The 23,782-nt window shown below is 37.5% G+C and overlaps 1 protein-coding gene, 1 long non-coding RNA gene and 1 pseudogene across 2 annotated transcripts in view; 1 reads left to right on the plus strand and 2 right to left on the minus strand.

Annotated features, from left to right (window-relative positions):
• Positions 1 to 11,380, minus strand: part of SLC38A11 (solute carrier family 38 member 11) — a 57,908-nt gene extending 46,528 nt beyond the window's left edge. The window contains exons 1-5 of the mRNA XM_045480054.1: positions 11,146 to 11,380; positions 10,543 to 10,660; positions 8,722 to 8,796; positions 1,576 to 1,710; positions 86 to 151 (exon numbers count right to left, since the gene is read on the minus strand). Of these exons, the coding sequence (XP_045336010.1) occupies positions 86 to 151; positions 1,576 to 1,710; positions 8,722 to 8,796; positions 10,543 to 10,660; positions 11,146 to 11,184 (433 nt within the window). The 5' untranslated portion in view covers positions 11,185 to 11,380. The remainder of the gene's footprint in view (positions 1 to 85; positions 152 to 1,575; positions 1,711 to 8,721; positions 8,797 to 10,542; positions 10,661 to 11,145) is intronic.
• Positions 3,055 to 4,119, minus strand: LOC123599004 (annotated as a pseudogene).
• A 164-nt stretch (positions 11,381 to 11,544) lies between the features above and the next one.
• The window catches only part of LOC123599008, a 48,690-nt gene continuing 36,452 nt past the window's right edge, over positions 11,545 to 23,782 (plus strand). Inside the window, exons 1-2 of the long non-coding RNA XR_006712929.1 lie at positions 11,545 to 11,629; positions 20,822 to 20,946. This is a non-coding gene — a long non-coding RNA (uncharacterized LOC123599008). The remainder of the gene's footprint in view (positions 11,630 to 20,821; positions 20,947 to 23,782) is intronic.

Below are 23,782 nucleotides of genomic sequence, written 5' to 3' on the forward strand. Positions count from 1 at the left end.
TTCTTCCACTTGCAAATATTTTGCTTGTAAGTTATTATGAACAACATTAACTATGAATAATACATAAATAAATATATTGACTCACCTCCTGGGATTCTTTGGAAAACTTTACTCAAAGTATCTCCAGTTATTATGTTGTAACTTATCATAGCTAAAAACATAATTAAAATAATACAGTTACTGATAAGCCATCGCATATCTCATCTTGAATATTTAAAATTTTGTTTTGCATTTAGCAGTGTTTTCTCCAATTTTTTATTTAAATTCCAGTTGGTTGACATACAGTGTAATAGTAGTTTCAGGTATAGAACTTAGTGATTCATCACTTATATACAACACTTGGTGCTCATCACAACAAGTGCCTTCCTTAATACCCATCACTGATTTTCAAAGTAATGTTATTCCCAAATATTGGCATACTCCTACATCTTTCAAATATGTATTGTGATTATCATATGTACAACTTCAAAAATAACTAGATAACAGATTTATGGGAGAATATAAATTTATATTACAAAAACATTTTCACCTTACAAATCGATTCTTTTCCAGACAGAACACCTTTAAATAATAGTGAGTTTTGGTAGTCATTTAAAATGTGATTTGTTGGGACACCTGGGTGGCTCAGTCAGTTAAACATCTGACTTCAGCTCAGGTCATGATCTCACTGTTTCCAAGTTTGAGCCCCGCATCAGGCTCTGTGCTGACAGCTCAGAGCCCGGAGCCCGCTTAGGATTCTGTGTCTCCCTCTCTCTCTGCCCCTCCCCCTCTCACGCTCTGTCTCTGTTTCTCTCTCTCTCTCAAAAATAAACATTAAAAAAATTTTTTTTAATTAAAATTAAAATGTGATTTGTTTTGTTACTAAAGTTCAGTTTCCAAACATGTTTTCTGTAGCACATGCATTGCTCAAAACAAGGAACAATAATAGAAAATTGTGAAGGCTCCCAAATACCCCCTCATTTAAAAAAATAAGATTTGGGGGAAATAATAGTCTTAGCCTTCCATGAAGACATAAGGAGCTACTGGTTTGAACAATAGTTTCTACGTTATTGATTTTAAAAATCAAGTCAATTCGACCACTGGTAAACATTAACAACGCACCTAAGAAGACATGCTCACCAGTATGGCACAAATTTTAAATTGCATGTTGGCCTTGTTTGTACATGGCTTCCACAGACCCTTAGGTTTTCAAAAAATGTATTTCAGCTTTAGAAGAAAATATTATTTCACCTATTCACTTTTGTTTTTTTATTATTTTGTTAAATGTTTACTTTTGAGAGAGTGTGCGAGGGGGGAGGGGCAGAGAGAGGAGCAGGCTCTGTGCTGACAGCAGAGAACCTGATGCGGGGTTCAAATTCATGAACCATGGGGCTCAAACTCACGAACTGTGAGATCATGACCTGAGTTGAAGTAGGATGCTTAACTGATTGAGCCACCCAGGTGTCCCTTACCTATTCACTTTTAATCTACTATTAAAGATGCTTTCTTCAAAAATAGTTGTATGCTTATGAAATAATTCCAATATTCATTGTCACCTTACCTATGAGGATATACCTGTAAAAGGAATCAACTTACCTATAAAAGGATACAAAAACTGAAGAACAGAGAGGAGGAGATATCCCGGAAAGCCAAAGGTTTTATTGACCAAAGACTGGTAAGTGTCTGTTCCAGAGAGGGCCCCTCCTTTTATCAATAAAACAAGGGAAAAGTCTGCGGCAAAAATAGCAATTAAACAATGTCAGATTGCATTTAATACACAAGTTTTAAAAAATATTTTGACTTAAAGACTTCAAAGAAACTTTTTGAAGAGTTTAATTTAATGCCACAGTAGATTGGCATGGCAAGGCTCACTTTCTTCTCATAAAACATTACCTTTCATGAAACAGTACTATTTCCAGCCATATATTTTTCAATTGAGATGCAAATACACTTAACATATCTGTGCAATGACCTGGACAGAAGGAAGTATGCAGACTAGAAACAAAGCATCAGTTTTCCATTTTACTTTCCTAACCTAACCAATGTAACGACTTTTAACAGGATGTGGCTCAACTGTCCACGCAACAGAATGTAGGTAATCAAATATTTCATAGACATTCAATGTGTGAAAACCAAGAATGAAAAATGATGCAAGCATTCAGGAAAAAAAATAGATTGAGGAGAATCAGATCATTTGTTTTATAACAAAGTACAAGTAGGAACTTTATTTTACAGTTATTGTGGTTAAGAGAGAACCCCAAGAATTTTTTTTGTAATTTATATTTTAAAGATTTAAGCTCTCATTATAGAGTTGGATTTGAAGACACAAATATATAGAAATTATACAATTAAAAGTTGATCTCTCTTTCCTTCCCCCCCACTTAAATCAATGTTTTTTGAATATTAAATGAATGACATTGAAGGTGCATTGGGTACACAGCTATGTACAGGGTATGATTCTTGTTCTTTCTCTTCTCTTGCTCATGCTTCCAGCACAGGTGATTTTTTTTATCCCTTAAGTTATTTGGAAATGCATTAAAATACAAAGGAAAAAACAGAAATCATTGCAATATGCTTTCCACCTTGATTCCCTCCAACATTCTTGAATCTTCTTTCAACAAATTCACCAGTAAGCTCCAAGTTGATAAATCCAACTGACGCGTCCTAAATCTTAATCTAACTTGCTATTTCAGTAGCAAGTTTTTTCTTTTATTAAAACTTTTTAATGTTTATTTACTTTTGAGAGAGAGAGACAGAGACAGAGACAGAGCACAGGTGGGGAGGGGCAGAGAGAAAGGGAGACACAGAATCCTAAGCAGGCACCAGGCTCTGCGCTGTCAGCACAGAGTGGGATACGGGGCTTGAACTCATGAACCGTGAGATATTGAGCTGAGCCAAAGTGGGACACTTAACCAACTGAGCCACCCAGGCGCCCTAGCGATTTTTTTGTTTACCATTCCCCTCTTCCTCAACCACCTTCCCTTGGCCTTTGTGACTTCACTTTCTTTTGGATTTCCTCCTACCATTTTTTTTTTTTTTTTTTTTTTTGGACAGAACAATAAACATGACCAAAGATAGGAAGCAGGAAGATTTATTTGCCTTTCCGAGCTTTGATTTTCCTCAGATACAACTTTAGCTTCTTGTCCCCTAGCACATAGCCACCTACTCCGCCACACTGTCTGGTCTTGAAGGGACGTATGCAAGAAGCTTGCCCTGCTGGAACCGCTCCTTCAGAATACCATTGATTTGGGCATTCTTTTTCCTTTCATCATATTTCTTCTGAATTTTCTTTGATTGTTTTTTGTTTAAAGCTTCTCAGGAGTCAGGTTGGTCCCCTTCTTGCAGCACAGGGACAGTGCACAGTAGGACTCCTACCACTGTCATAGGGTGTGCTGTCAATGAGCACAATACAGTTATTCACCAGGGTTTTGGTGCTGACCAGTTTGTTGTTAGATGCATTACAGACAACATCAATAATTCTTGTTTTGCGTGTACAACACTGGGAGCCTCAGAAGAAGTTCCCCATGGCCAGTCTCAAGGCACGGTCCTGCCTTCCCCAACATGGACTGTGTGTATGCGGCAGGGCCAATCAGGGTTTGCAGCGGGCATCCCAGCTCATACTTGTGCTTCTTGTAGGGCTTTCTCTTGCCCCCTGTCTTGTGGTGCTTGTGCCACTTGTCCCCAGAGATGCGCATTGCTCTGAGCGCTGACTGCAAAAGAGCGGATTTCCTCCTACCTTTTGACCAGTCATACAGTTTTTTGTTTTCTGTTTTTTTGTTTGTTTGTTTTTACCAGTTTCTTTCACTCTGTTTAAAACCTGGATTCTTGGGACTTTTTTCTCACTCCTCAAAATGAACTACTGTGATCTTACTCATGCCTGTGGCTGTAATTTTCATACAGCTGTTATTAACCACCATCATTGTATCTCTAAACTAGTCTCCTCCAAACTCCAATTTCTATATCTAGCTGGCTAATAAACATTTTACCTTGGACATCTCATAGACATCTTTATTTTTTTGTAATGCCCAAATGTTAATTTATAGATTTGTTCTGGAACCTGCTTCTCCATCTATATTTCTCCAAATTATTAACAATATCAGTAGAAATTTGAGAATCACCATAGACTTCTCATTACCCATCACCTGCTATATTCTTTTGGTCACCAAGTCCATTAACTACTGCACCATAAATTATTCAACAGTATCCCCTCATTTCTAATCTCTAATATGTTTTATTTGAGGGCTTAGGCTTTTATCATTTCTTTCCTTGATTACTGCAAAAACTCCTAATAGTTCTCCCATCCACCCATCTGGCCACTCTTCAAGATACTTTTGACATGCCTTCCCTACCAAGATTTTCTTGACGTCTCCCCTCTACCAGATGGACCTGACCACAGCATACACCTGATCATGTCTTCTGCTTAAAATCCTCCCGGGGAATCCTCTAACGCTTTTGGATTAAAAAATCCTTTTCATGAGGCAGAAAAAATTACTTATTAGCTGTGTGATCTTGGGTGAAAGACTTGATTTTCTCGAGTCTCAGCTGTAAAGTAAGACAATACACCAAACCTTGAAGAGTCTGTGAGGATTATGATATTTAAATGTCTACCACCATGCCTAGCATGCTATTACAGGCTAAATGAACGGGAATTTGTGCTACTTTTGGTTATTTTCTATAGGCTGCATGTGGTGGTGGAGAAAGCTCTGTATTTGGAGTCTGATAACAATAATGATAACAGCCAGAAAAATACTAGTAAATACTTTCACAGCTCTGTTTTCTGTGCCAGGCTTTTCCCTAAATGCTTTATGCATATTAACTTGTTTAATTCTCACAACAACTCTAAGCAGGTGCAATTATTACCCACCGCCTTTAAAAGATGAGAAAAGTGAGCCACAGAAGGGTAAGCAAATTGCTGAACTTCACAGGGTTAGAAAGGAAGAGTCAGGACTCAGATCCTGGTTGTCTGGCTCCAGAATCCATGCACTTAGTCAAAGTTACAATTTTCTTGTCAATAACTGCTAACCTGGGGCAAGTCTTTTAACCTATCAAAGGCTCAATTTCCTTCTTTAAAAGAGTAGAACATACTCCATGAAGTAGAATATCTACTTATGAAGGATTAAGAACAGTGGCTGCATTACGCTTAGGATCCAGCCAGTCCGCAGGAAGCAGTAATGATGATCATTACATGGGAGCCTTCATAAATGCCTCTGCAAACCTCTAACTTCATCTCTCTCCCCTTCGAACATCAACCCTATGCTTTAGCCAGATGGAATCACTTACACAGCTTCCTTTTGCACTTCCACATTTCCCTCTGCTTAGAGTACCCTTCCATTTTCTTTGCTCACTCATCAACAGTCAGTGGAGGTGTCTCTTCACTCCCAAAATATGACTGCTCCTTTGAGACTGGGTTAAGTGTCAGCATCCGTATCATAATGCACATATTTATGTATTTTTATTATGGCATTTTCATAAAGTATTATAATTCTATGTCTTTGTCTGCCTGACACAACATCGTGAGCTTCATACAGGCAGGAATAATGTTCTTCGTTGGTATAATGACAGCAGTTGTCACTAAATATTTGTTGAATGAATTAATATAGCAGGATTGCTAGATGTCTACATAACTGATCAAAATTCAATGTAATAAATGGCCTAATGAGTATATTTAAAAATATTCTAAAATCACAAAAGACATAGAAATTAATTATATTGCCTTTGTTTAAAACCAGGAAAAGCTTCACAGAGGAGTTGAGTAAGCCTTGGAGGATACACAGGATTTCACCAGGTAGAGAAGAAAAAGAATGTCAAGCAGGGAGACTATCCATGGGAAGGCAGCATGACAGCACAATCTGCAGAGGATGGAATATTCCAGAATAGCTAAAACATAACTTCTACACATGGTAATGTTCGTGACAATGTGAAAGAGATGTTAGATTAGTTGGAGATGAAACTAAAAATTCAGATTGTGGCTGAGCTATGAAGGAATTTGAATGCAATATTTTTTTTTCTGTTGTCATTATGCAGTCTTTAAATATACTGCATGCAAATTTTAGATAAATCCATGAATGAGTCTATGTTATCCAACATAAAAATTTTCTTTTAAATCAGTATGTATGTTTGAAAAATAAAAATTATTACACTCTAATCAACAAATATAAAAATCTTAAACAAATTAAAGTAAAGCATTTGTTGTAAATATTTACAATTTGTTTTTATTTCCCAACATTTCAAAAACATGAAAACAGAAAAACTACCTCCTAGCTGGACATATCTCATTAGAGGCCTTAAAAAGAAAAAAAAAAAAAAGAATTATTATAAAGAAAAACAATTGTGTAATTACAGTGTCAATTTATTTTTTTAAGTTTATTTTAAATGTATTTATTTTTGAGAGAGAGCACGAGAGCATGTGTGCAAGTGGGGGAGGGGCAGAGAGAGAGGGAGACACAGAATCTGAAGCAGGCTGTGCTGACAGCTCAGAGCCTGACATGGTGCTCAAACCCACAAACTGTGAGATCATGATCTGAGCTGACGTCAGAGGCTTAACCAACTGAGCCACGCAGGCACCCCTTATCTATTTTGAAAGAGAGAGAGAGAGAGAGAGAGAGAGAGAGAGAGAGAGAGAGAAAGGGAAAGAGAATCTCAAGCAGGCTCTGCACTGTCAACAGAAAACGCATCGGATTGGGGGGATGTAGGGGGTGGGGTGGGGCTTCAAATGACAAACCGAGAGATGAGAAATTGTAACCTGAGCCAAAATCAAGAGTCAGAAGCTTAACTGACTGAGCCACCCAGGGGCCCCTACAGTGTCAATTGAAAGAAAAATTCAGTATTATATCCTACTTGTAGATTTTCCTCTTTAAGGCCTAATTAAAAAATATAAGGAATCACAGTCTGTAATTTTTTTTTTTTGCTTCTGTGTGGTCATCCTTTATTCATCAAAGTTACTTAAATATTTTGATCATGCAACTGAATAAGAGTAACTAATTTCTACTGATTAGTAACTTTGCAATATATGGCTTTGCAAAAAGGCTGTTCACAGTCACTGCTACAAGTTTATGCATGGCATTAGTTGAGACAGTTATTCACATCATGATTTATTTATGTATAATGTGATTTGGCTTGGGTAAATTGTCAATTCTCAAGTATTTAATTCTTAGGTGATATATATTTTTTAATTTTTTTCTATCTACCGGCTTACAGTGTGTGTAAATGTTTACAGCGCGCTTAAATAATCCACGGTTATTATGCCTGGGTGGAAATTATTTGTCAGTGATGACTGACTGGGAAACAGGAAATTAAAAACGACAAGAGTAATCCTTGAATGGGATTTTTTAGTGTGATGAATGTTCTCATGAATAGAATGCAATTTTTAAACACCAGAAACTCTGAATAAGCACAGCGTTATGGGTCCCATGGGTTACTCAGTTTTGGGTCTTAAGCTACAAAATAAGAGCTTAGAAGCTCAAAGCAGCTTAGGTTTGGGGAGAGCAGGTGGTGAGAAGAAAGCAGGGAGGAAAGCAGCCTAGTGCTCCTGCAGCTACTGTGGTAACTACTGTGTGCTTTACTCTCTCTTCCTCAGCTTGAGGGAAAAAACAGCAGAGTTAAAGGCTGGTCTTGGAAACCTGAGATTTTGTGAGGGGATGGCATCTTGGGCTCCAGAAGCAGAGCTGACAGAGATTCCTGGGCATGGGATTTGAGGGAGTGCCCTCGAGAGAAGGGGAAGAACAGGACAGGGGAAGGGAAACAGCTCAGCCAGCACATGGTCTCAGGTGAAGACTATCCTCAGCCCAATCCCTGTGGTGGAGGCCCTCTGGAGCTACACCTGCAACACTCACTGGTGTCTCCCGGAGGCCGGGAGGTCAGCTTTTGTGTTCCTACCAGTCAGTCATTGGCCAGAGGCTGGGCATCATTACCTCACAGGAAGGTGGCACCATCGAGAGCCAGGTCAACTGAAGAAACAGACAGCTGAGGAGTTCTGCATTGCCTGGTAAAAGGCATCCAAGTGACCACACACAGCAGCCACCATACCAACAGCCACCGCAGGTGGTATCTGCCTTTTTCACAGTGACCCTAAGGTAGAGGAAGGACCCTGTGGTTGTCATGAGGTGAGTTGGGGGGGTGGCGGGTAAAAGGGCAGGGATGAGAACAACAGGAAGAGGAGGTGAGTATGAGTTGTAAAGTAGCAAAACGTGAGTGTGAATGAACATGTTACACGAAAAGGGGGAAGCAGAAGAGAAGTGATAGAGAAGCACCTTATTGCTGCCCTCTAAGACAGTGGTAGGTAGGGAGCCTGGGCAGGCACCGTGGGGAGCGGGTGGTGGACACCCTGAAAGGTGCTGGTTGAGCACCAGACCTTTCAGTCTTACCTGCACAAAAATAGCTAGAAAATATTGCTCATTCACGTGCATCTGCTTAAGGTATTTGTGGGAGGGGAAGGCCTGATGTCTACACTTTCAGAGCAGTCTCTCCCAGTCTTTAAAATGACTCCCCCATCTACCGCTCTCTGCACAAAGTGAAAAAAGGCACATGAAAAGGATTTAGGCTTGGTGATATATAATGCTTTTCTAATCTGTTCAGAGGATTAGTAGGCAAAGTAAATCTTCTCGGACATAAATGTCTAAATTCTTTAGGATTATTTGATGTACTTCTTAATTAGGAAATTCAATTATTTGTGTGTGTGTGTGTGTGTGTAATCATCATTGCACAATTTAAGTTGCAGGAAAAAGCAATTACATAGTATTTTACCTGTAACATATGAAACCCAGAATAAAAGCAATATTCCCAGAGGAAAGCCAGCTTGCTTCATTGAATAAGGTAATCCTGGAAAAAAACATAAAATGCCCCACCCATCACATTAATAAAACATACAGAAATTTAGAAGTTTCCCCCCAATTCCTATATATAACAAGCTCATAAAGTGACATATTTACAGGACATGGTTGTAAACAGTGCACAAGGCTACTCAAATGTTAGTATGTTAATACTATTTCAGAATAAAATGCAAGCTAAGGACATGTCAAGAAAGCAAATTTATGAGGTGACGGAATAAGAATAAGAAAGCAGCAAGATGCCAGTTCACACAAATAATGTTCACTTCAGGGTGAGGGGAACATGACCTTGAATATGTGGAAAGTAATGACCTAAAGCTTTCCTTTCGTGCTAGCTGGGAAAGCAGAGAAGGTAATAAGGCTACAGAAAGGGGATATGAGGAAAGACTAATGCAGAATCAAAATGGTAACCATGTAGGAAAAGGAGAGAAAAATGAGAAGGCAAAAGTATTTTCTATAAAGCTGAAGGGTTATATAAAAGTATTTCCTATGAATTTTTTGGGAAATGGTCAATTTCCCATAATTTAGATTATGGGCAATACATATTTAAGATAAAATGTATTTAAAATATTTCCATCAAGAATTTATTCCATGAAAAATTTTTCCTTAAAAAATCTGCTGTACATAATTAAGAGGCACTTTTCAATGCTGCTGACACGAATCAGCTTAAAAGTGTTCACATTAGGAATTAACTCCGGAATTCTGCCTGGCAGAGTTGCCCACACCTCTCTGGTTCGTGGGGGCAGAATTTCAAACAAATCATTGCCCCTACTTGATTACTTTGCCTCACCTACCTCTATTCTGTGTACCACCAAAAAGAATTGTCTATATATGGAATCAAGTAAAATCAAGAGACACATCAGCTTGCAACAGATGAAAAAAGTAACTCAATCCAGATGAACATTCAATGATGACTATAACTAAAAGGTCAAAACTTTACAGGAAAAAGTAGTATTCTCAATGAATTTTGCAGGATTTTGTTTTGTCTTGCTGTTTCTTATTGGATGTTTTCCAAGAATAGAATGATAAGCACTGAAAAAATAATTGCCTTAATTACTCTAATGCAACGCACCTAATGTCATAATTTTCCCCTTGCTTCAAACTGGGAAAATATGAGCTGCTCATTTCTTTCAATTCTGATTATTTGGCTCCTTCATTAAAAAAAAATCTATGTATTTTCATTTAACCAATATCTACTTATTAATTAAATGATACTTAAAATTAATATATCATAAGTTTGTACTTTAACTCTAGATAGATAGGCAAGGAAACACTGTATGATTTAATTATTCACAAGATTATTATGTTTTCACATTAAACATGTACCTTCAATATTTCCAAATATCTGGAGATTTACACTATAGAAGGTCATAGAAAGGTGGTTCAAGTAATGGTGGACACTTCAGGAAGATGGAAAAAGTATATTATTATTTATTTATTATCAATTGACCATAGAGCCCATAAAAATAAATTCAGCAGATCCCATATGCAGCTCCAACTTTATCTGCCACTCATGGAAGATGCTCTCAAATGAGGAAAGAGTGTGAACAGAACCTCATCTTCAGCATAAAAGTGCACATGGTTACACTAGAAAAAAAGGAGGTGATTTTATGGGAAAAAATTACCAATTTTAATACTTAATATTTTTTCCTCAAAAATTATCAGTGAATACTAGCAACAGAGTAAGAGCCTTAAATTTTGTCTTTTCATTTAAAACTTAAAATAAAACAACACTTACCTATTATACCAGATCCTATAATCGAGTTGACAACATTAAAAACAGCTGTGGACTGACGACAAGTTTTCCCTTTGTGCTTATGTTCAGAAACGAGAGTTTCTCTGTCATCCAGATTGCTCTATTTTGATATATAAAATGGCAATTAAATATTTACTAGGTCAAAAAATTAGAAAAGTGTCAGATAAATATGCAATGTAGGATAACGGTAAGAAAATGAGAGTAGGATAATAATATAACGTATAGTAATAATAATAATAAAGAACAACAATAACAGCTAGGAACAGAGCATTGTAAACAAATTCCATCCGAAAATGTCCCAATTATAGCTGCACCAAGTTCACGGACTGCTGAATGGAATCCCAGAATATAGGCTCAGTTAGGGAGCCAATGATGCGATTTTGTAAGATTAAAGGGGTATATTGAAAAGTGCCTGCCAAGAAAAAAAAAAAAAAAAAAAAAAAAAAAAAGGTCAGAGGAAGGCAAAACTTTTTCGCCTGGAGGACTTTCTGCAGTACTAAAACCCAAGGCAGCAGACCTCTGTTGCAGGGTGAATGAAACTGGAAGGGACCTGGCTTCAGAAGCTGCCCCAGTCCCCAGCTTTACCTGAGGCAGGATGACGGGCCCCTGCGCCTGGTAGCCCATGGCTGCAACAGAGTCCTCAGCAAGCGGAAGGCTTGCGGGCCTGGGAAGCCCACTCTTGCTCTCCCAGCCTCCCCTGCGACCTCGCACATCCGGGGGCCCTTGCGGCGGGAGAGGGGAGCGAGCGGTCCCGCGGCCGCCCCTAGCCCCACCTCCGCAGTTCAGCGGGGGCGCGGGCTGCTGGGCTGCAGCAGCCCCGGATGGTTTCTTCTGGGAGCTCGTCCAGCCAATGCACCCTCCTTCTCAGGCAGGATGCTACACGGGATGCTTCTGATCTGGGCAGCCCTCTCTCCCCTCACCAGTCTTTCCCCACCCGCGCCCCACCTCCAGTTGGAAAGTACAGTTTGTTCTGTGCTGCCCTACCCGGATTGTGCTAAGAGATACGATGGCTTCATTTTAGTCCACTCCAAAGTTAGCTGCTGCTCTTTGGATGGAGTCTTACGCCCAGGTAAGAATGCAGTAGCACCTCCTCCTCCCCACACATCTTCTGTGTTAGAGAGGACAGATGAAAATGTAGGACTTTTATTTTAAATGGGAAACAACCAACCCAACAAAAAACTTTTCTAGAGTTTCAGCAAACTTGATTACTGAGCATGCTTTGGTCAAATGTTTCGTGATGACTTTTCGGAAAAGGAGACTTAAGAGTGGAAAGGATGGATTCATGATGGATTCAGGTAGTGAATCTTAAAAACAGGGAAGTGGGAGGTGTAAGGAGGATGGGAAAGAGAAAGCACTTAGAATATATGAGATAGAATCTTCATGGTCACCTATTCACTCTTACATTACAGATGAGGAAACTGGCCCAGGGAATATTCAAATCACAAAAGGAATCCTATAGAGAAAGGTTTGAGGGACAGTAAGAGTGGTAATATAATACAAGTACTTATCAAGTGCTTATTAAAGAAGTCCTTTTACTTAAAATCAAGAAACATTTTCAAAACATGAAAAAACTGAAGAGGATTATGACATAAGTTCTATATCAAACTAAATGTTAACATTTTTTCATATGTTCTACAAAAATAAACATTTAGTATTGCGATAGAAACCCCTTCGCCCATCCCCATTCCTTTCTCTTCATCCCTGATATCATCTAATTCATGAAATTGGTGTGTATCTTCCTATCCATGCTTATATTTTAATTCTTTCATTTGTAGTCATAAATAATAAATAACATTGATTTGTGTGTTTTCAAGATTTACAGAAGATGGTCCCATATTGTACATGTTATTTTCCCCCTAGCATCAGTGTTTGTTTACCCAATATACAGTTTTCAAGATGTATTATGTAGATGTGAGCGGGACAGTTTATTTATTTTATTTCTCACAGTTCAGTTAGCCATGCTCCTACTGAAAGACAGATGTTAAGGTTGTTATAATTAATTAAGATTGTTAAAGTTCTCATTTTACACCCTTCTGGTGTATATTGAATGACAGATTTTCTAGCAGGAGAATTGTTAGGAACTAAGTCATGCATATTTCAACTTCACAAAATATTCCCAATTGCTCTACAAATTAGTTGTACCAATTACACTTCTACCAGCAGAGATGGAACTCCTATTTTTCTGCACTGTCTACCACACCAGGACTTTGTTGTTTCCTTGTTTTAAGTTTTGTTGGTCTGATGGGTTTTACAATGCTATATAATTATTGTACAAACTTGTATTATCCCAATCTATAGTGCAGTTGAGAATCTTTTTATAATATTTGATGAATGTAATTAAATATTTAGGGTGTCCTCTTTGTGAATTTCATTTTATATCTTCTACCCTTTTGATTTTGGTTGTTAGTCTTTTTTTTCTTATTGATTTGTTTGAGTTATTTATATATTTGGCTTGCCAACTTATGTCAGTTACATATTTTGTACATATCTTCTCCCAGCCTCTTTTTTTTTTTAACTGTTTGTGGCAGTTTTTTGTTAAGCAAAATTAGTAATTGTGACATACTCAAAATTAGTAATCTCAATCCCAATACAATTCATTAAGAGGAAGAAAATACCAGCATTATTTTACTAAAAAATATAGATTCAAAAATTCCAAGTAAAGTATTAGCAAATTGATGCTAACAGTGTATGAAAAATTAACAATATCATGACCAAGTTGAGTATACCCCAAGTATGAAAGGATGGCTTAACTAAAAAAAAAAATCTATAAATGTAATTTTGCACATTAATAGATTATAAGAGAAAACCATGTAATTATGTTACATATCATTATGTGATTTTTTTTTCCTCTTTACCCTATTGATGTGATGGATTACATTAATTGATTTCTGAATTTTGAATTAGCCTGGCATACCTGGGATAAATCCCACTTGGCCATGGTGTATAATTCTTTTTGTACACTGTTGGATTCAATTTAATTGAAATTGAATAATATTTAATTGAACAATATTGAAATGATTCATTATTTTGTTGAGGATTTTTGAATCTATGTTCCTGAGAGATATTGGTCTGTAGTTTTCTTTCCTTGTTATGTCTTTGGTTTGGTAGTAGGTCAGTGCTGGCTTTGAATGAATTAGAAAGTAGTTCTTTTGATTCTATTTTTTGAAAGCAATTGTAGAGAGCAGGTATAATTTCCACCTTAAATCCTTTGTAGAATTCGCCAGTGAATCCATCTGGGCCTGGTAGTTTCTGTTTGGGAAACTTATTAATTATTGATTCAATTTATTTAATAGATACAGGCCTATGCACATTATCTATTTCATCTGTAAGTTTTGGCAGATTGTATTTTTTAAGGAATTGGTCCATCTCATTTAGGTTATTAAATTTGTGGGCATTGAGTTGTTCATAGTGTTCCTTTATTATCATTTTAATGTCCATGGGATTTATAGTGATGTCTGAAATTGCTAATTTGATTTCTGAAATTGCAAATTTGTGCCCTCTCTCTTTTCTTAGTTAACCAACCTATAGGCTTATTTATTTTGTCAGTGTTTTTAAGAACCAGCTTTTGGTTTCATTGATTTTCTCTATTGATTTCCTATTTTCAATTTCATTCATTTCTTTTTTAATTTTTTAACTATTTTTTGCCAACTTTGGATTTAATTTGCACTTGGTTTTCTAGTTTTCTAAGGTAGAAACTTAGATGTTTGATTTTAGCTTTTTCTCTTTTCTAATATATGCATTGAGTGCTATAAATTTCCCTGTAATCACTGTTTTTACTACATCTCACAAATTTTCATAAATTATATTTTAATTTTAATATAGTTTAAAACATTTTGAACTTTCTCTCGAAATTTTTTGTTTGACCCATGTGTTATTTAGAAGTGTGTTGTTTAATCTCCAAATATTCGGGATGTTCTGGCTGTTCGTCTGTCATTAATTTCTAGTTTAATTCTGTTTGGGTCTGTTAGCAGACCTTGTATGATTTCTATTCTTTTAAAGTTGTTAAGGTGTGTTTTATAGCCCAGAAGGTCATCTATCTTGATGAATGTTCCATGTGTGCTTGAGAGAAATATGTATTCTGCTGTTGTTGGGTGTAGTTTTTAGACGTCAATGATATTCAGTTGATTGATTGTATTTTTTAAATTCAACTATGTACTTACTGGTTTTTTGCCTGATGGATGTATCAATTTCTGATATAGCTAAAATCTTCAACTGTAATACTATATTTATCTGTCTTTTTTTGTAGTTCTATTTTGCCTCACATATTCTCATGCTCCATATTAGGCAAATACATGTTAAAGATTGTTATGAGTCTTGGAGAAGAGACCCCTTTATCATTATGTAATTCTCTTCTATCCCTGATAACTTCCCTTGCTCTGAAGTCTACCCTGTTGGAAATTAGTATAGCTACTCCTGCTTTCTTTTGATTAATATTAGTATAGTATATTACCATTCATTTACTTTTTTTAATTTATTTTTTAACATTTATTTTTATTTATTTATTTTTATTTTTGAGACAGAGAGAGACAGAGCATGAGGAGAGAGGGGCAGAGAGAAAAGGAGACACAGAACCCGAAGCAGGCTTCAGGCTCTGAGCTGTCAGCACAGAGTCCACCATGGGGATTGAACTTGTGAACCACGAGATCATGATCTGAGCCCAAGTTGGGCACTTAACTGACTGAGCCACCCAGGAGCCCAAGCCATTCATTTACTTTTGATCTATACATGTATTTATATATGAAATAGGTTTCTTGTATACAAAATATAAGTCTTTTTTTTTATTCACTCTGACAATCTCTGTCTTTTCACTGACTTTCAAAGTGATTAGTGATATTGTTGTTTTAATATCTACCACATTTATTTGCTTTTTTCTGTTTGTTGCTCCTGTTCTTTGTTCTTATTTTTGTCTTCCACACTTTTTCTGTCTATTATGGTTTATTTGAGAATTTTGTATGATTCCCTTTTCTCTTCTTTCTTAGTATATGAGTTGTACTTAATTTTTTACTTTTTTAAGTGGTTGCCATAGAATTTACAAAATACACTTACACCCAATCCAAGTCCACTTTAAAAAACAGTATATTGATTTATAGGTAGTGCAAGTACCTTGTAATAACTTAAAATCCCAATTTCTCTCTCCCATCCTTTGTATCATTTCTGTCATTCATTCACTTATACATTAGGATACATACATTTATTACACCTATAAGCATATATGATTGGATACATTGTTGCTCTTATTTGAACAAATTAGTATATGTTAGATCAATTAAGAATAAGATAAATACTTTTTAAAGTTTATTTATTTTGAGAGAGAGAGAGTGGGAGGGGAAGAGAGAGAGAGGGAGAGCAGAGAGAGAGGGAGAGAGAGAGAGAATCCCAGCTCTGTGCTGTCAGTGTGGAGTCTGATGTAGGGCTCAAACCCATGAACCCATGAGATCATGACCTGAGCTGAAATCAAGAGTCAGATGCTTAACCAACTGAACCACCCAGGTGCCCAGAAAAATAATTTTTTATTTTACCTCCACTTACTTCTTTTCTGATGTTCTTCTCTTGTTTATGTAGATCCAAGTTTCTGACATATCATTTTCTTCTCTCTAAATAACCTATTTTAACATTTCTTGCAAGGCAGGTCTACTGGTAACAAATTCTCTGAATTTTGTATTTTTCTTTCACTTTTGAAGCATATTTTTTCAGGGTACAGAATTCTAGGTTGGTGAGGGTTTTTTTTTATCTCAATACTTTAAAGATTTCACTCCACTCTCTTCTTGCTTGTATAGTTTCTAAGGAGAAGTTTTATATAGTTCTTATGTTTGTTGCTCTATAGGTCAGGTGTTCTGTCCCCCTGGCTTTTTTCAGAACTTTATCTTTGATTCTCTATAGTTTGAAAATGATATTCCTAGTGCAGTTTTTGCATTTTATCCTCCTTGGTGTTCTCTGTGCTTGCTGGATCTGTGGTTTAATGTCTGATATTAATTTGGGGAAATTCTCAGTCATTCTTGTTTCAGTATTTCTTCTGTTCCTCTCTTTCTTTTCCTTCTGGTATTACTGTTACATGTATGTTACACCTTTCATAGTTTTTCACAGTTCTTAGATATTCTGTTCTGGGTTCTTCTCATCTTTTTTCTGTTGGCTTTTCAATTTTGGAAGTTTCTATTTACATAGCCTCAAGGTCAGAGATTATTTCCTCAGTAACATCTGGTCTACTAATAAACCCATTAAAGGTGTTCATTTCTGTTACAGAGGGTTTTCTTTTTTATCACTAGCATTTCATTTTGTTTCCAATTCTCTGCTGATATTGCCCATTGATTCTTGCATGTTGTCTACTTTATCCACTAGAACTGTTAGCATTTTAATTATAGTTGTTTTAAATTCCTTATCTGAGAATCTTAACATTCTTTTTGTATCAGAGTCTGATCTCGATGCTTTCTCTGTCTCTTCAGACTGTGTTTTTTGCCTTTTGGTAGGTCTTATAATTTTTGGCTTGATAGCTGGACATGATTTCCTGGATAAAAGGAACTGCTGTAAATAGGCCTTTAGTGATGTGATGGTGAAGAGGCGGGAGGGGAAGCATTCTATAATTCTATGAGTAGGTCTATGTCTTTAGTGAGCCTGTACCTCTGGATTGTGAACTCCACATGTGTTTCTCAGTACTCCCTCCTCCTTAGGTGGATAGGATGGTTAGAGGAGGTAGAGTTATTTATTTTCTTTCCCCCAGGTCAATTAGGCTCAGATAAAACAATAGCAGGCTAGGCTCTGGTTAAATAGCTTTTCCTGAGGGCAGACCTTGTTAAGAACAGAATGCTCTCAATATTTAAAAATGATTCCCGGGGCGCCTGGGTGGCGCAGTCGGTTAAGCGTCCGACTTCAGCCAGGTCACGATCTCGTGGTCCGTGAGTTCGAGCCCCGCGTCAGGCTCTGGGCTGATGGCTCAGAGCCTGGAGCCTGTTTCGGATTCTGTGTCTCCCTCTCTCTCTGCCCCTCCCCCCCATTCATGCTCTGTCTCTCTCTGTCCCAAAAATAAATAAACGTTGAAAAAAAAAATTAAAAAAAAATAAATAAAAATGATTCCTTTCCCCTCCTCCTGCAATAAACAAGAGGAGATTTTTCTTCAGTATTTATTGTGAGAACCTGATTGAGCTCCTGGAGGTAAAATTCACAAAAGTATGGGGACCCCTGATGACTGGGTCTCCCTGGACTTTTTATCTCTCAGACATGTAATGCTAAGCCTCCAGCAATTCATCAATTATAGTTTAGGTTTCCCTACCTTGGCACTGGTTCCCATGGGGGTTAGTGATTCTCTGTATTTGTCTGTTGGTCTGTCTAATTTTGGGAGACATCAGTTTGCCCTATGACCTCACTTCCCTGAAGGATCTAAAGAGTTGTTGATTTTTCAGTTTGGTAAGCCTTTTACTTGTTTTTAAGATGGATTGACTTTTTCCAGCTTTTTATACGCTAGACTAGTTTTCTAAAGAAACTGGAAGTTCTTTATCCATATTTTAATGTTTATTCATTTTTCTGAGAGACAGACAGAGAGAGAGAGAGAGAGAGAGAGAGAGAGAGAGAAAGAAAATGAATGAGTGGGGGAGGGGCAGAGAGAGAGGAAGGCACAGAATCCAAAGCAGGCTCCAGGCTCCGAGCGGTTAGCACAGAGCCCGACAAGGGTCTCAAACTCATGAACCATGAGATCATGACCTGAGCAGAAATCAGACACTTAACCGACTGAGCCACCCAGGTACCCCTATTCATATTTTAATGATCTTTCTTAAATACCTTTTTTTTTTTCCTAATTTCAAAAGTATTATTTTTTATTATAATTTCAAAAGTACTATGTTCTCAATGAGAAGACATGAAAAAGTAGAACACAGAATGACTGGAAATCCTCTCATGTAGAGGTAAACACAATTAGTGTTTTAGAACCCTGCAGTTTACTCAGATTATACAATGTTTGATGTGCAGGGTAAGTGCATAGTCACCTGCACAGAGACAGTTCTATTGTGTCTGTCTTAGCCCCAGATAAAACCCATGGGAGCCAAACTTTCAGGAATGTAGAGAGCCTTAATTCGAGCTTTTTTATCAGATTATATAATTATGTAATAGTATACTGTGCTTGTGGAGGATTATTACTTTTCTTTATTATTTGGTTATAATCAAACTAGATGACCTCCAAGAGCACCTAGCTCTCTCGGAAATAATCAGAGAAGCCTCTATCTTGGCAGAATTCCGAATTTACTGAGTTCTTTTCTGTCGACTAACCTGACTCCTTTCTGATATTGTTACAGCTCAAGTTTGTGTGAGACTAGAGGTAACAATTTTCAGTCCACATCCTTGGGGAAGTTCCTTTTTCCTCAACCTTGGAAAGGAGTCTAGAAGAGAGGCAATTTCATCTTTTTGTAAAAATGTATGCTTGATACTCTCCATCTTATTAGGTTACTGGCTTAGTCACTATTAACAGCACCTTAATATGCAGAGTCTCAAACAAGGTAGACTGCTTTCTTTCTTGTTCAGCTTTCCAGAGATGGAGGTCTTCAGTCTTTAGAGGTCTGGGAGGACTTCTCAGATACTTTTGGCTAAATAGTCAAGATGTATTATTTCTTTTTATGGATTAATCATCTTACAAAATCATTCTTATAACTATCTTTTATGACCTGTATATTGCTCCTTATCAATATTTTTGTGGTGCCATGTTATTATTATTTCATAGTTAAGGTATTTTTGATGTTTTCTAACTGTAATTATTAGAATTTGGTAAAGTTACCATGTTGTCATTTCTGGTTTGGAGTAGGGGGAGGGCACACTGAGGAATGAGTTAAAAATAGTGTGACCGTAAGACCTGGTTTTCCCAAGGCAGTGCTTGCCTCACCCTCTTGTTCCAGTGTACTTATGAATAGCATCTTTTTCATTCTCAAATGTGTCCCGGTTTGGAAGATAGGCTACAAGATCATGCTACAAATGCGCTTGGGGGATAGTAAAACCACCTAATATCTGCATAGCACTTCACAGTTTTCTCTAGTGATGTCCAAGCTGACATGGAATGGAAGATCCCAAAACACATTTTTTTTTTCTTAATTCTTTAGTTAGTGTAGCAGATCAGGAGTTTTGGCTGTGGAATCAGAGGAACCTAGGTTTGAACCAAAGCTCAAGGGATCTTGGCAAGTGGCTTAATTTTTTGAGCCTTAATTTCTTTATTTGTACAAAGGGGAAAGAAAACAGTACCTCTTTCATAGCAGTAGTTGTGGGAATTAAATGAGATAACCTATGTGTATTAGTTTCCTATGGCTGCTGTAACAAAGTACCATAAACTGGGTAACTTAAAACAGCATAAATTTATTCCTGCAGTTCTATGAGCTTACAGTCTGAAATCAAAGTATCAACAGGGCTATACTCCCTCTGAAACCCATAGGGGAGAATCCTTTCTTGCCTCTTCCTAACCCCAGGTAGTTTGCCAACAACCTTTGATGTTTTTTGGCTTGTACGTGCATCACTCCAACATTTCATCTTCACATGACATTCTCTCTGTGTGCCTTCACAGACTCTTCAGTCCATGCATGTCTGTGTCTTTGTCCAAGTTCCCCTTTAAAAACATTTTTTTTTTAATTTTAGAAAGAGAGAGAGAGGGCAAACACGAGCAGGGGAGAGGGACAGAGGGAGAGAGAGAGAATCTCAAGCAGGCTTCATGCTTGGTGATCACCCAGGGATCATGACCTGAGCTGAAATCGAGTCGAACACTCAACTGACTGAGTCACCCAGGTGCCCCCCAAGTTTTCCTTTTTATAAGGACCTCAGTCCTATTGGATTGGGTCCCACCCTAATGACCTCATCTTAACTTGACTACACCAGCAGAGATCCTATTTTCAAATAAAGTTATATTCTGAGGTACTGGGTCCAGTCACATTCTGAGTCCGTATTGAGATTAAGACTCAACATATCTTATTCGGGGGCACAATTCAATCCATAATGACATTTTAAAGTACTTTGTTAGTGCAAAATTGCATAATGTGGAGGGGGTTTGGGTTACTATATCAGAAACTGCCATTTGGCTATAAACAGCTGTTGTCTCTACTTCCACCATGATAGAGCCTCTTATTTTTGTCTGGGCCATGGCCACCATTCCTCCTAGAAAGAGGAATGAAATTCACATCTTCACTTACAGCTGGTTGTGGCTAAGTTCTGACCAGGAGGATATCGTTGGAATGAATGTCCTTAAAGAGGAGGTTACTATTTTTTAACTCTCTTTTGTTTCTTCATATTGGATGGAGTGCAGAGACATGATGATTGAAGCTGGAGCTTTATCCTGGAACAACCACCTGTTGGACGTAGTGAAGATGGCTGGGTGACAAGACAAAGGGGCCTGAGCCCCTGCTGGATATGTCAATCTGGATTATTCAGGTAACGTGAGAAGGAAATAAACTTCAGTCTTGTTTCTGTCATTTATAGACAAATCTAATCCTTATTAATTATCACACCTCCTCTGGGTACCAAAACTGTGATTGCAGTTGTCAAATAAGATTCATCCAATTCAGATATTTATGTATAACAGCCCCTAAAGAGGTTTTTTAATGGAGGCCCTTGTGAAATAATAAGAGGGTTCACTGTGCTTAAACTCTATATTAATAAATGTAGGCAGTTTACTATTTATTCATATGTAATAAACTAGAAGCCGTTAGATCCTGATATTTTTAGTTTTGCCTCACTACAAACTGATAAGAACCTTGGCTAATATATACTCTCTCTGTCAACATGTCGTAGGTTCCCTCTGTGTCCCATGTTGGTCTTATTTTTAGGTACGTAGGTGTCTGCTCAGCTCTGGTTGCCCATGTCTTGCTTCAGGGTCTGCTTCTCTTACCACAGAGAGTCATTGGTCTTTGATTATTAACCTGAGGACTGACCCAGAAAAACTGCATCTCTGACTCTGCCTTGAGGGCACTTTTGGTATCTTCTGCCCTAGTGCTGACGTTCTCTACATATGTGACACACAATGTAATTTTAAGTCTCCACGGAGAAAATATTTGTACTGGGAATAAAAACTCAAGTTTGACCCTTCATGCTTGCAGCTGAGAATATTTACTTTGTAAGATCAGAACCATTTCCCAAGCTCCAGAATCTGGAGGTTATAGAGGCTCTTACAGCTTGGTCACTTCATGCCCACTGTAATGTGAACATGATATGAAACAATAGGTGGGCAAGCTGTGATTGACCCTCAGATAGTGCCAGTTTTTATCACCCATTAATAAATATTCCCAAGCACCCCTCAAGTGACAGAGGTGAAGAAATGAAATTGGCTGCTGTGTACTCTTTAGTCATTTTAGTCAAAGTAATCTATGATGGTTACCCTAGAATAAGAGCTCATTTACCTATTTTGATCTTTCTTTTTCTTTTGTTTTAATAAAGTTCCATTTGCCATATTTTATGCCTGTATCAGTTGAAATAAATTGTGAGTAAGGATACTGTGTATGCCTCGGATAGGCTGGCTAGGAAGATCAGAGATTTGGCAAGATCGCACTCTTGACTGTATCAGCTCCAGGACTGGAGCAGAGTAGGGTGGGACCATGGCAGGTGAAGTGTTAGGGACAGCTGTGGCTGCGTGTCCTCTTCTAGCTGGATCACTGCCTTCTCCTGTGTGATGTGTGCCAGAAATATACTTTGTCATGAAAAATGGCTAGTGGGGTTAAAATTAGGAAATGGGAGTAAAGGGACCAAAAAGAACTTGGTGAGTAGAGCCAGAGTTGCCCGCAGTGTAGAAATATGGGGCTGGCAAACTTTTTCCACATCTCCTAACCTATGTCTTTTTCTTTCTGGTCCTGGGTAATTTTGTTTGTTCCTAAAATGCAATTTCTATTCCTTAACTTTGTGTTGTATATAATTGTGGACTGACTGTGGGAATGGTAAGCTACTTGAGGGGAAGGATCACATTTTTAGTGTCCTTATTGTTGATGTTATTTTTTCTTCACTGAGCCTAGCATAAGGATTCATATAATTACTGCTGCTCATTAAAAATGTGCCAAATAGAAGAAATAATCTCAAGAGGAATCAGCTAGTAAAAAGCCTTGTTAAGTGAGAATAAGTTTAATGTGGCTGGAAATAAGGGCTGTCAGGAGAACATTTCAGTAATGAGATTATGATGCTCATTTGCCTTTAGGGCTTCTGAGAAACTGAGAAAGGCCCGCCTCATCTCCATTTATTAATGCAGTCAGAATATTTAAAAATAATATTGATATTCAATGTTATATATTGAAATTATAAAAACTGGTGATACACAGTTTTCACATGGTTTTAAATGTTTTCATTTAACAAATTAATGCTTTGATTTTAATCCCCAAATATAGTGTGATACCATTCTGCTGTTCATATGGTAATTATAGGATATATTAAAATATATTTATCCATAATGTGTAACATTGGGGTGGTGTTTTAATGGGACATGAGTTTAAAATTGTTTGAGTGACAGATGATTTAATCTCTTTAGTGAAACTGTATGTATAACTTCAGTTAGAGTTAAGTCTAAATCTGAGACTCTTTAAGCCAAATTGAAGACTCAAGCCAAATGACCTTGTCAACCCGTGACAGGCACTGTCTGTCTTACAAATGTTTAGTAGAAATATCTAGGAGCACCTGGGTGGCTCAGTCAGTTAAGCGTCTGGCTTCAGCTCAGGTCATGATCTCGTGGTTCATGAGTTCAAGCCCCGCGTCGGGCTCTGTGCTGACAGCCTGGAGCCTGGAGCCTGCTTCGGATTCTGTGTCTCCCCCTCTCCCTCTGCCCTTCCTCTGCCTGTGAACACTCTCTCTCTCTTAGGAATAAATAAATAAACATTAAAAAAAAAGAAATATCTAAAAAAGTGTCAAAATATCCCAAATACTAAAAGTTGAAGGTACATATTATCTAGTCATGTTTCGAGAGGATGGTCCACTCATCCTGTATGAAGAGGGGAAAGAATGTACTAGGCTGTACTGCATAGCCCCACTCTAGTCATATACAAGGAAGCTCACAGGTACTGACTAGAAAACAGTGTATGACCCACTGAATATACTTTTTTTTTATTGTTTGGTTATTGCTTTACTATAAGTAAAGTCTTTGTGTATAGCACTGTATAGGTTGTGAGAGTGAGGTATATCAGCTCTTTACTTTGGAGACAACCTTCATTAAAAAGAAGAATAACTTGACTAGGTAATATAAGTGGTACACCAGGTGAGTGAAACAGATCTATTTGCTAGAGCCATTCAGAGG

Source organism: Leopardus geoffroyi, chromosome C1 (assembly GCF_018350155.1).
Source record: "Leopardus geoffroyi isolate Oge1 chromosome C1, O.geoffroyi_Oge1_pat1.0, whole genome shotgun sequence".
Taxonomy (NCBI): Eukaryota; Metazoa; Chordata; class Mammalia; order Carnivora; family Felidae; genus Leopardus; species Leopardus geoffroyi.